The sequence below is a fragment of the Doryrhamphus excisus genome, linkage group LG21 (genome assembly GCF_037039965.1).
Source record: "Doryrhamphus excisus strain RoL-2023G ecotype Guam linkage group LG21, RoL_Dexc_Guam_v1.1, whole genome shotgun sequence".
Classification (NCBI taxonomy): domain Eukaryota; kingdom Metazoa; phylum Chordata; class Actinopteri; order Syngnathiformes; family Syngnathidae; genus Doryrhamphus; species Doryrhamphus excisus.
Window position 1 is genome coordinate 4,457,992 of NC_136377.1, and position 12,144 is coordinate 4,470,135.

General features: G+C 42.5%; 3 protein-coding genes across 3 annotated transcripts; 1 reads left to right on the forward strand and 2 right to left on the reverse strand.

The window, feature by feature from the left end:
- The first annotated feature begins 267 nt into the window (after positions 1-267).
- Positions 268-1,541, forward strand: LOC131138346 (forkhead box protein I3-A). Its single transcript, XM_058087184.2, has 2 exons — positions 268-805; positions 934-1,541. Exons 1-2 carry the CDS (start codon positions 268-270, stop codon positions 1,539-1,541), a joined length of 1,146 nt encoding a protein of 381 aa, XP_057943167.2.
- Positions 1,542-7,520: 5,979 nt separating this feature from the next.
- On the reverse strand, positions 7,521-9,139 carry nhp2 (NHP2 ribonucleoprotein homolog (yeast)). The gene is made up of 4 exons (XM_058086567.2): positions 8,784-9,139; positions 8,516-8,585; positions 8,009-8,114; positions 7,521-7,928 (listed from the first exon to the last, which is right to left on the reverse strand). The coding sequence occupies exons 1-4, from the start codon at positions 8,929-8,931 to the stop codon at positions 7,803-7,805; spliced, it is 450 nt and encodes a 149-aa protein (XP_057942550.2). The 5' UTR covers positions 8,932-9,139; the 3' UTR covers positions 7,521-7,802.
- Positions 9,140-9,190: 51 nt separating this feature from the next.
- On the reverse strand, positions 9,191-11,935 carry LOC131138022 (uncharacterized). The gene is made up of 7 exons (XM_058086563.2): positions 11,804-11,935; positions 11,387-11,725; positions 11,058-11,129; positions 10,893-10,957; positions 10,627-10,711; positions 10,417-10,444; positions 9,191-9,636 (listed from the first exon to the last, which is right to left on the reverse strand). Exons 1-7 carry the CDS (start codon positions 11,853-11,855, stop codon positions 9,498-9,500), a joined length of 780 nt encoding a protein of 259 aa, XP_057942546.2. The 5' UTR covers positions 11,856-11,935; the 3' UTR covers positions 9,191-9,497.
- Positions 11,936-12,144: the final 209 nt, after the last annotated feature.

The window sequence follows — 12,144 nt, forward strand, 5'->3', positions numbered from 1 at the left end:
GATAAGATGCTGTAACGACTGAAACCGTAAAAAGATTAAATAAGTCATTATCTGATGCTGTTGACATCACCTTTAAATCCTCAGGCTGTCATCTGCCCAAAGGTAGGAATTCAAGCAGCCCTTATTCAAAACAACTATTCTGTGTGTGTGTGTGTGTGTGTGTGTGTGTGTAGTAGCCAATCAGCTTTCTAGTGGGAGGGGCTTTTGAGTATAAGTGCAGGTGTACAGGACATTGCAGGTGCTGTGTATCAGAAACATTGCATCATTATGGCGTCCTTCGTCCCTCAGCTGGGCTTGCCCTCCCCTCCATGCGGACTCCCCCAGCAGGAGCTATCTCTCCTGGGTCTGGATCCTCTAAGCCTGTACAGCCCTCCACCTCCACCTGAGCCCAGCCAGTCATCATCACCGTGGCTCCCATCTCCACACCTCAGCGAGGCATTTTTCAACTACGGTAACCCAGATACAGGCCTCCCCTGCGGGGTTACTGGAGAGCCCGGCCACCCCTCCTGTGGAGCTCCTCTTCAGCACTTCGGCCTTCAGAGAGCTTTTCTCCCGGCTGCGCCCTGGTTCGCCCCAGGAGGTTTGATGGGCCTTGCCCGCCCGCCTTACTCCTACTCCGCTCTCATCGCCATGGCGATTCAGAGCGCACCTGAGCAGCGGCTGACGCTGAGCCAGATCTATAAGTACGTCTCAGAGAACTTTCCCTTCTACAGCCGCAACAAGGTGGGCTGGCAGAACTCCATCCGCCACAACTTGTCGCTCAATGACTGCTTTCAGAAAGTTCCCCGGGACGACGACAACCCTGGTGAGACAAAATTCCCCACTTCATTCCTGTTGTTAGTGGAGCCGATGCTAATGGCATTTGTTTTGGTAATGTTTGCACCCAGCAGGGGGCTACACTCCACCTCTCTAACTCTCCATTCCACCTTACAGGTAAAGGAAACTTCTGGACGCTGGACCCAAACTGTGACAAGATGTTTGACAACGGTAACTTCTGCCGCAAGAGAAAAAGGAAGGCGCACAACATGAGCGGCTCCAAGAAACGTTCCAGCTCCTCGTCGGATTCCTCCTCGTCCTCCTCAGAATCCAGCCCTAAATGTCCCAGCATGCATTGCGGCAGCAGCTTGGAACTTCCTGCTTTCTCAGATGACAGCTTCCTGTCTAACCTGCAAGCCTCCCTATCTCCTCCTCCTCCCCCACAGCCTTCCATGTACATGCACGTACCAGACGTGTCCTCCCTGCTTCCTCCGCCTCCTCTTCCTCAGGGATTTGTCTCCACTTATTCGCCAGGCGCTGTGGTACCGCAGTGGGACACCTGCAGCTCTTCTTCGTCTCCTCCTCCTCCTGCTACTTTCTTCCCTTCTTCACAATCAACTCCTCCTCACTTCTCTCCTTCGTTGATTTACACTGACCTGCACACGGCGTGTTCTCCTCTCCTGGAGCTCCAGGAGGAGCAGCAGCAATCAGCAAGCTCCTTTCAGCATCTCCTCTTGGGGGAGGAGCTGCCCCTCGACTCACTGGCTCTTCAGCAGAGACTCTGATTGTTTAAAGTCAACTCTAATTTGGTTGCGTTGGCACTGACCTCACTGTGTAAATCTTTCTATTTATTATTTTTCTTACATTTTTAACATTATTTTGTGTTTGCAATAAAAAAGAACATAAATTGAATCATGTGTTTTTTTTCTGAAATGGGCTCTATTTTGTGTATATATATAAAAGGAGTGAATATGCTAAATAGATATTAGACAATAGACATTAGAATAACTAATAAAAACAGAATAAACAATTATATAAAACATTCTGCCATATTTTGAATATTGTTCTGTCTCACAGCCACGCAATATCACACAATCACATTCTTACATCAAGTCAGCGCCAGCATCTGGTGCAACGTATACAAAACTTCTTGGGCAGCAACATTTCACGTTGGGGGGGGGGGGGGCGTGAGACCTTAAGGCCGTTTCCTTACTTACTTAGAAGCTGTATGATACAGCTCTGACGCTACCTCACAAGACAGAAAATTGCTACATGTCGGTGCTGCTTATACCGATGATGAAAAGGAATACTTCAAATACCACTGGAAATAACACAACTCGCAACCCCAGTTAGTAAACCTCACAGCGAACACGTCCCAGTTGTAAATATTTATATGGTATATATTGTTATCTAGTACTGCCTTAATCCTCTTGGGTATGTAATTCATCAGAGGAGCACAACTTGGTGGAGCTGGTGGATGTTAAGCCCACTTGAGAATGCACCAAAGGGGCTCAGTTGGGTTCAGGTCTGGAGGAAACTTGGCCCCTCCATCGTGTTTGCAAAGCCTGCGGCCCGTCATGCTGTGTTTCATAATCTCACAGTCGATGTTGGAATTCATTTTTTACCTCAATGAAGCACAGCCCCCCAGTACTGGCAGCACTCGTGCAGCCTCAGAACACCACGCTACCACCACCACGTTCGACTGAGAATTCATAAATTATCTCTCTTTTCGTGGTCGACTATGGACTATTATTTGTCAAAACATTTTGAAATTCACTAAGCGGGGCGGCACGGCACGGCGATCGAGTGGTTAGCGCGCAGACCTCACAGCTAGGAGACCATGGTTCAATTCCACCCTCGGGTATCTCTGTGTGGAGTTTGCATGTTCTCCCGCGTGCATGCGGGTACTCCGGTTTCCTCCCACGTTCCAAAAACATGCTAGGTTAATTAGCGACTCCAAATTGTCCATAGGTATGAATGTGAGTGTGAATGGTTGTTTGTCTATATGTGTCCTATGATTGGCTGGCGACCAGTCCGATGTGGATTCGTAGAGACCCTCATGAGGAAAAAGCGGTATAAAATGAATGAATGAATGAATGAAGTCACTAAGCGGTCAGAAGTCAAAAGTTCTCCTCCCATTTTGTGTGGAAGTGGTAAGTTTAGTTTTCTTACTTTGTCCTTCTTCTGTTTGAAAACGTAGGTTTAGAATATATAAATTCGAGGCTAACTAATCTGGACTCTAAAGTACATCCAGGTTTACTTTTTACAGTATTAATTGCTGAAATGTGAGGCAGAAAGTAGTACTGAATGCCGAATGCTCGTCTCTTAACAACACCAAGATACTGCAGGGCATGGTCAGCGGTCATGAAAGTGATAGTAGCTCTACGAATCCACATCACACTCTTTTTGTGTGTGTTGGTATGGGCCTCCCTTCTGTGTGCATTTGTCTCCGCGCCATGTGTTTAGTCATCACGTCGGCCATTGATGCGCATGTGTCTGTCAACAGCCGGCACACGCAGACGAGCTGATACAATCAGCCGATCAATACCGCCAAGAGACGACCATTGTTTACAACACAGTAGGGGAGAGTGTGCCGTTTGTTTCCACTCCTACGCCGCGCCTAGAGAGACCCTTCAGGGGCTCAGATTTGTGGCCCACATTAAAACTCAGTTAATTTCAGTTCAGTGCTATGTTAGTACTGCTCAGTACTTCAATCTACACTGCTATACAAGCTGGACACCGACTACTCTAAAGCATAGCCTGTGTGGAACATCTTGAAATTATACTTAAGGGCAAGAATCAGTTAAATTCCAATGAACCCTGTAATCTACCCCCATTGTTGTGAGGAATTGGTATCATAAACACATTACACACTTTAATTAGTTTGTGTGTTAGTACTGTATGTATAATTTAAAATATACAGCTTTTTTTCAAAGGAGCAAATTGTTCCTCAAACAGTGAAAGTGACTCGAAATAAATGAGCCAGCGCAGGGCCGATGGAGCACGGCGACACGTGTGGTCGACTCACTAACCGCCAGCCTGACTGCTGGCAGGCTTATTTGTACATTTGCATAATGTCACTAACACACGTTTGAGTTGTCGAGACTTGCAGTAACCTCCCACGATGAAAGCAACACGACTGGTTTAGTTTAATGTATGTTTTTCGGGCTTATTGTACTTCATGAACCAACTTTTGAAGGTTTTTTTTTGGGGGGGGGGGGCTTTGAGGTAAAACGCAAACCATTCTGTGATGCAAAACTATGGCCATCATGAAAATTGTTTTAACGGTACAGGTGATGTTTAAGTGTAAAAATGTTATGTAAGTGTATAAAGAAGCCCTGCATTAGCTTTTATAATGAGTGATGGCCTCTGATTTACAGAGTTTATTTTTTAAGGGCTGATCCTCCTTTGTGGAATAAGCGTTGCAAAAAAAAAGCTAAAGAAAAAGCTAAAGTACTTTAATGTGAGTTAATTATTTGATCCTCGCTGAAAGGAAAAGGGAAACATTTTGGTACCACTTCAGGGACATTTAGAGCAGTTTTTTAGAGCCACATTTGTAGATGAGTTCGATGTACCATAATTTCTGGATTACCTGTATCTATGCTTTCTTCTGAACATTCATTCATTCATTCATTTTCTACCGCTTATCCTCACGAGGGTTGCGGGGGTGCTGGAGCCTATCCCAGCTGTCTTCGAGCGAGAGGCGGGGTACACCCTGGACTGGTGGCCAGCCAATCACAGGGCACATATAGACAAACAACCATTCACACTCACATTCATACCTATGGACAATTTGGAGTCGCTAATTAACCTAGCATGTTTTTGGAATGTTGGAGGAAACCGGAGTACCCGGAGAAAACCCATGCATGCACGCGGAAGAACATGACAGAGATGGCCGAGGGTGGAATTGCATGTATTGTCTAAGTGGGAAGCTAACAGTCATACGGATTTCCAAGACTTTAAGGACTTCTTTTCACGACCAGCAGCCAACGAGGTATATATTTTAATTTGTTAATTAGTTTTATGATATTAAGTTTCATTTGCATATATTTGATATGACGGGATCATTTTGTGACATGTACCGTTTGTATCCGGTTGAATGCAGTTCTCACGGCGTGAAGGCATGGATGTATGAGAAACACGCTCATATATTAAACGCCCGTTTCAAAGAACCGACCTGTGTCTGTCGTCGTGGAGAGAGCTACAGTGTGTGTAATATAATATAGCTAGTTAAACTATAGCTCACCAGAAAAGTTGCCGTCATTGCCGTCCTCATCCTCCTCCTTCTGGACTAAAACCACTAAAGTCATCTTCTTCAGTGTCGAAAACCGAACAGCCCCACACAATTCCCTGGAACGTGACCGTAGACCTCCTGACACTGTTCCACCAGAGAAAAAACAGCTATATCAGTTCAAAGCGCGATAAAAAAAATTAGCAGCAAATAAAGCGGACATTTCAGTGTAAAACATTTTTACAGACATGTTGTAAGACTTTCAGGCCTGCAAGAACTTGAAGGTCAAAGGTTCATTAGTGATGGACTGTGTGAGTGTTGCCATAGTGGGAGTATCATGTCATCATGCTGGTATTCTGACAGCTCTAATGGCAATGACCCCTATGTTTCCTCTGGTGCCCGTTAATATGAAACCCAACCACTAACTGAAGAGCCCCCCCCCCCCCCTCCCCACCCCTCTCTACCTTGCGAGAGCTGTCTCCATTAGTCCTACGTGTACATCAGGGTGCCTCACCTGGAGTTTTTCCACTCAGATAAGACACCTGCTCTGTGTCACACTTCCCTGACGATTAGTTTTACTCGGTCCTAGAGTGATATTGCTTTGTGGTTTAACTCTTTTCACACATCTCTACTCACTAGTTACACTTTTACTACTGACGAAAGCAGGAACTTGTTTCTAATACCTGGTCAGTTGGGCTTCCAAGATACCATATGAATGACGTAACCACTGCCGGTCCCTGATTGGTGGAGCAGATTTGTTGTCAAACCTAGAAATGGAAACAATAAACACACATACTAATGTTAGCTTACTGTAGCTCTGGATGCTCCGTAATCTCTACTTTGCTGCAGCGCTGTGTTCATGCTGCCCTCAGTCTCCTCTTGGATAAAATGTGTTATTTAGAGATTTTGTTGGGATCTTAAAATTTATTAGAAATGTCATTTTCTGCTATGATTATGGCAAAATAGCAACAGTGGAGATAATATTATTGACAACTATGTAGAACAGGGGTCTCAAACACGTGGCCCGCAGGCCAAATGTGCCCCGCAGGACACTAGTTTGAGGCCCCCGCCTTGATATGAAAGTTTAATGTTAGTGCGGCCCCCGCAAGTTTGATATGGATGCTGTATGGTATCATGTATTCAGAAAAAAATATTACGTTTGATTAATGTTCATGTTAAAGGTTAAATAACTGTTAATAGTTATCCTCCCTATCCGTGTGGAAGTGGTAAGTTTTTGGCTATTTAAGTTTAAAGGAAATAACTTGAAGGCTACCGTTTAGGCCGCTAGCTAGTTTGCGAGTTAGCATGTGTCTCAAGACCCTGCAGTTGCGCAATATGTTGTAAATAAAAAGAGTATAAATGTGACTATAGTCGTGTTTTGTCATATCTACAGGGCTCTAATAATGCTTTGTTCATTTTAATCTGAAAAAAATAATTTGTCTACCCACCAACTATATGTGGTTTCTTAATTTTTTTATTATTTGCCATTTTATTATTATTATTATATTTATTTATTTATTACTGATTGATTTTCTTTATTCTTGATTTGTTTATTTATTTTTCATCTGATTTTGTGTAGAAAAATAAAAAAACATATTTAAGCTTTTCTTGTAGAAAATCGAAACCAAAGCAAAGTTTATTCATTTTTTCTGTTTGAGCTCCAGTGGCCCCCAAGTAAATTGAGTTTGAGACCCCTGATGTAGAATATGTAACGTATACTACAGGTACTCAGGCAACCACATTGTCAAACCTGAGAAAGTTACACGCATGCGCAATGATAATTTCTTTCTCCTTTGGTGGAATTCTCCTGATCACAGCATGTGTCAGTATGTGGAAATTTCCTGTCGCCTCCGGGCTGTGAGTTGACAGGAGTTTATGAAGCTCTCAGCCAAGACAGATTATAAGACAACAAGCCCAGACAGGCTCTCGCAGGAGAGGCGGAGCAGCACAATCAGCGGTACCGTTTACGTTTATTTCAATTTAACCTGCCACCATCTGCTGGGAGATGTTAAAAAAACCGAGTCACTCACAAGGTACACGTCTTTCAGTTCCCGAGTAACTACTCAACATGTACGTGCCTTACTTCCTCATTAGTTCTTAATGAGTTCCTCTGTACTTTAAATGTATGTGCCTTAGTCGTTCGTTCCTTATTACTTCATTAGTTAATAAGTACCTACTGTATTTCCGTGTACCTTATTGTAAAATGTTGTGAATATCGCTAGTTCATGGCCGCCTTATAATGTGGTCCCTGGTGGTGACGTCAAAAACAAAATGGCGTCGGGTCAGAAAACTGGCGAGGGTCATGTCAAAATCACTTAATTTTACACTTTTTCGTAATTGTTTATCTGTGACCACAGTACGAAAATGTTTTTTGAGTACTATCATTAAAAACTGTGGATTATTGTTGCTAGGGTAAACCCAACTCATGTATTAATGTTTCTAAATGTATTTTTATTAGAGGTGCTGCGTTACAGTGAGTAACTAATGGTAGATACTCTGCTGCCCTCTTGTGGTGGAAAGCACTAAATGGAGCCACAGTTAGGTATTTCTTTATTCAGCAACAAAAGAAAAGCATTTAAAAAGCTCTATAACTTTTTTTAAGCAAGGATCAAAACTATTCAAAGAAAACCCAGCTCGTTTACTCAATACATTTTGAAAAGAAGTTAAAAAAAACAACATACATATTGCTCCATGTTATATTTGTACTGTACAAAATAGAGAATAAAACAATGAAGCACATGTAAAATTAATTGTCCTTTTGTATTTAAAACCAATTACTCGGATTTGGCCAAACAAGAGCTGCTCCCTGATGAGCTCAGAGTGGTTTGGGCAAGTTGGACACTTCATCCATGCACTCATCGTACGCCTCCTGATAGTCAGCGTGGGGTTTGATCATGATCACGCAGGTGGGCCTCTTAGAGCCTGCAGATGCGCCCAAATCCTGCCAGGACACAACAAGATTAATATTTGTACAAGATTGGCTTAGGATAAGAGAGGCACAGTGTATGTATAATAACTCACCACTTTAGAGGGGATGTACGCGTACGGCAGGTTTCTGTCCTCACACATGACTGGCAAGTGGCAGTAGACCTCAATGGGTAGTGTGTCGCCTGCTAGTATCACAATGCTGCAATACACACACATGTAAACGCACTGAATGACAGTTAACAGCGTTACTCAACTGGGGGCCACCGGTCTAAATCAGAAAGGGCAGTCTGGCCCACAACTTCAATTAAACATTTTTCATAATAGTGGTTCTTTGTCTAGATCCCTACATGAAGCAGAGCTCCTTTGCATATACTGTAAAGGATCTTGGACTAGTGTTTTTATAGTATATTTTTAAAAACTGCAGCAAATTACTGACAGATTTCATATACAGTATATGGTATTTGACAAATTACTTGGAACAATGTGGTTTAGTAGCCCTGAAATAGAACCTCCCATAGACAGTTTGTTATTATTTTGTTGCCATGTGTAATGCATAGCTATTATGTTGGAATATAGAGATAATTAACCTGGAGGACTCACCCGTTCTCTCCTTTGTTGATAAACTTTTGAACTTCCTTCACTCCTCTGCGGATGTTCTTCAATTTGGAAGCTGAAGTGACCGAAAGATCAACTCAGTCATTTGCATGCAATCTTTCAAAAACCGGTTGCAAACGTGATGTAGCCTAGCCACCATTTCACATTCAGATGCTAGCTATTACTCAAGACGGAATCGGGGCGTGTAATCCACAAGGACTAGAGTAAGATGCATCAAATGAACACATGTGCGTGTTAAACGACAATTACGTACCCTTTTTGACACATTTGTAAAGTTTCTTGCTGAGCTTCTTGGAGGCTAGTGGCTGAGCGATGGCGTTCTGGTTAGCCAACAATTCCTGGTAAGACTTCTCGGGTGAGGCTTCCTCCGCGTCACTTTTGGCCTTCTTAACCTTCGTCATTGTCGGATACACAAATAAATAATCGATAGTTTTGTAAAGTTCGCTTAAATTAATTGGCACTTGCTGGAATGTATGCTAACTGTGTCCGCTATAGAACTGGGCAAAACACACGTGGTTGTTGGTTGAGCTTCTTCTGTTGTGTTTCAACGGGGAGCACAACAGCGCCCCCCCGTGGATCGGAGTGTTAGAACACGCAAAAACAAGGAAAACACCAAATTCAAAGACCCCATTGATTATAATAATCATGGGTTGGATTTTGTGGACACTTGACAATTTAAACAACCAGATAAAATCTGAGCATTTTTTAAAATCAAATTTCTTCTCTTAGACCCCAACATGTCTAACATGTCCAAGCATTCACTGCAAATTGTGTTTATTTTAAAACTCTTTAAAACACTACAGCCAGTAAACGAACAAACGACACTTACTAACACAAAAATATCGGTAAGGTGTCGATGCTTATGTTGCTCAAATTAAATAATAGCTTTTTTATACTAATTTATGTTTTGATGATGCCTGTCAGTCAGAATTGGACGCATGGTGCAAAGACGGAGATGATGGGACTGTCAGGGCAAGTAGTCATATTCTCCTCCATCTCCATCCATCTGGTAGATGTTCTCCACCGCTGAAACGTGATTGTGGCGATGCAGAGACGATGTAGAGCTGAGCCGCATGGAATCGGCAACCGGTGGGTGCTGCTGGCGGCTGAAAGACATATTTATATGCCTACTGAGCCAAATTGGTTGTAGTTCCTAACCACATCCAGCAGATTGTGCTGTTTCTCTTACTTTCCAATATGTATAATTTAGTAATGGAATGGAATGGGCTTTATTGTCATTATACAAGATGTACAACGAGATTGGAGAGCTTCTCCTTTCAGTGCAGTAGTCAAGTTTTTTAAAAAAAAGTATATAAAAGTAGAGTAAAAAAGACAATTTAACAAGATATATACAAGATATATACAAGATATCCAAAATATACACATAGTATTGCACAGGAGTAATGCTTCCCGCTTCAATTGTGTGGAGACATGTCTCATAATCCTTATAGTGCTGACTTCCTGGTCTTGCTGAAGTGGGCGTGGTCCCCCTTTTTTTCACAGACCAATTGGACAGTCGTGCTCGAGCACCTTGAAGGGCCCAATTTCAGTTATACTGAGGTGAGCATCTCTTTGCAAACAAAAGTTGAACTTTGTGGTTTTGGGCTTTTTCACCTTTGCATGCCAGTTGCAGCGTTATGGGGGCGTCTGTTGATACTGACGACATGTCCCTACAGAATGTGAGTGTGAAGACGACACACGTCTGAATGAGTCATGATTTGTCGCCAAAGGAAATGCAGAGCTTTAGTTTAAACGTGCATATAAGTGAGTCACCTTGCTGAACAGCATTTAGTCTTGGTTTATGTACGGCATCGCTTTATGATTATTGAAACTTTCCTGACTATGTGGGTTGTTTTGGGTTAGGGCCAGCAAAATGTGAAACTTACATTTTAATGCGCCGTTTCCGACGTTGGCCTGCAGAAGAATATAGAAAAATGAGTTCATCAAAGGAATTAACTTGAAATTCTTTGTAATGAAATGTTAAGGGTTTGTCAAATCACAAATCACAAAGCTCAAAAATGTCAGATTGTCACGTACCTTACTTTTGTCGTTGTTCTAGATTTAACAAAACATGGCACCATGGCGGACTGACCTACCTATGAAGGTGACGACAATGACCGTAGTCAAAAGGATCAGCCCGAAAAGGACACCCATCAGAACCGTAGCCACTCTGACGCCTTTCTGAATGAAAATACAAAAAAAAAGAGCGTGTGGTTGTAACAAAAACACTTAATTTCTGTGGTGGTGTACCTCAGGGCAGTGTTGTTAGCCCACCTGCATTTATGCATTTACATAGATTGCATGAGTAGATACAGACTTTACTATATAAAGGATTTGTGGAAACATACAGTAAATATCTAACCTTGGTTTCTGTTTTTATGTTGTATAAGGAGGAAGTTTGAAGGCTTTCTGTTGAGGTCGTATCAACTGCAGAGAAGGAAGTGAAAACAGACGCTCAGCTGTATCGGTTTTGTCTTGTCAGGCTGGCACATCATATTTATATTTCTCATGCATGTGTTTGACTTACCTGCTGTAATACTGGCTGCCATTTTTGCTGTCGACGCGTCTGTCTTTATAGTGGTGGTGGTCATTTGAGGAGCTGGAAGCACAAGTCATGGACATTGACATGCAAAATACTAGCCCCAATACTCAATACTAGCTTTAAATTTATTTTTCGTATCACTCTGCAAACATATTCCTATTCTTTTGTCATTATTTCTCATTATTCGGTGGTTAAACATCTCGTTATACGTGTACCACCGTGTTCAAGTGACCCAGACTAACAGCACAGATGTTTCGCTGTCCCTTAACACATTATTCATTCAATAAGTTGTGCTGCATTCGAGTGTTTCTCACCTTCCTTTATGGTCAGCATGATGGAATGTGTATCATCATTCCATAAACCAGGGATCTCCACCCTGCAGCCGTACACCCCGCTGTCCAACTTTGTTGCATTCAGGATCGTCAAAGAAACATCTCCAGACTTCAACGGACCAAGTAGCTTATACCTGTTTCTTTTTCCTCTGACCTTTAACCCATCGCTGCTGATGATCAGGTTGCTGCATCCTGAGTACGGTATAGCTCCTCGGCCCCAGCAAGTCGACAAAAGTCCATTTTTATGAATGTTGTACTTGCATGGAAGAGTGATGTTCTCACCAGTTTGGCCCACGATGGATAAACTGCTAATTTCCCTGACTGAAGCACATAAAATGCATCTGCAAAGTATTAGTATAGTCGCAGTACGACGAGTACAACAAAAGTGAGTTTAGTTACCTGTATGGACGCAAATCAGCAGAAGCAACTTCAAGTGGCTCACCATCTTCATGTGGAATTTAACTTGTGAGGGTCATCACCTGCTATGAACTGAACATTCTCAGAACGGATTCTCAGGAAGTTGCTTTTTGCAAATGAGGCGTATATTGTATGTGTTGAGTCCTTAAACTCGACTTTTTGTGGCCCTCGAGGTTTCACTTCCTGTTGGTCGCGAGCAGCTTGTCACCCTTTCTGGTTATCAAAATATTTGGGGGGGTTTCATTGTTGTTCTGTAATGTCATCATTTTGTTACTTTCTGTACTTCCTTTTCTTAATATTTTGGCTTGCAAAATGACTGCAGA

Coding starts and splice junctions, on each gene's coding strand:
- LOC131138346 (XM_058087184.2), top strand. CDS start 268: ATGGCGTCCTTCGTCCCTCAGCTGGGCTTGCCCTCCCCTCCATGCGGA. Junction 806..933: donor CCGGGACGACGACAACCCTG/GTGAGACAAAAT, acceptor TCCACCTTACAG/GTAAAGGAAACTTCTGGACG.
- nhp2 (XM_058086567.2), bottom strand. CDS start 8,931: ATGACGAAGGTTAAGAAGGCCAAAAGTGACGCGGAGGAAGCCTCACCC. Junction 8,586..8,783: donor TTACAAATGTGTCAAAAAGG/GTACGTAATTGT, acceptor CGGTCACTTCAG/CTTCCAAATTGAAGAACATC. Junction 7,929..8,008: donor CGTACATCCCCTCTAAAGTG/GTGAGTTATTAT, acceptor GTGTCCTGGCAG/GATTTGGGCGCATCTGCAGG.
- LOC131138022 (XM_058086563.2), bottom strand. CDS start 11,855: ATGAAGATGGTGAGCCACTTGAAGTTGCTTCTGCTGATTTGCGTCCAT. Junction 11,726..11,803: donor GCTGATTTGCGTCCATACAG/GTAACTAAACTC, acceptor TATGTGCTTCAG/TCAGGGAAATTAGCAGTTTA. Junction 10,958..11,057: donor GGCAGCCAGTATTACAGCAG/GTAAGTCAAACA, acceptor CCTTCTCTGCAG/TTGATACGACCTCAACAGAA.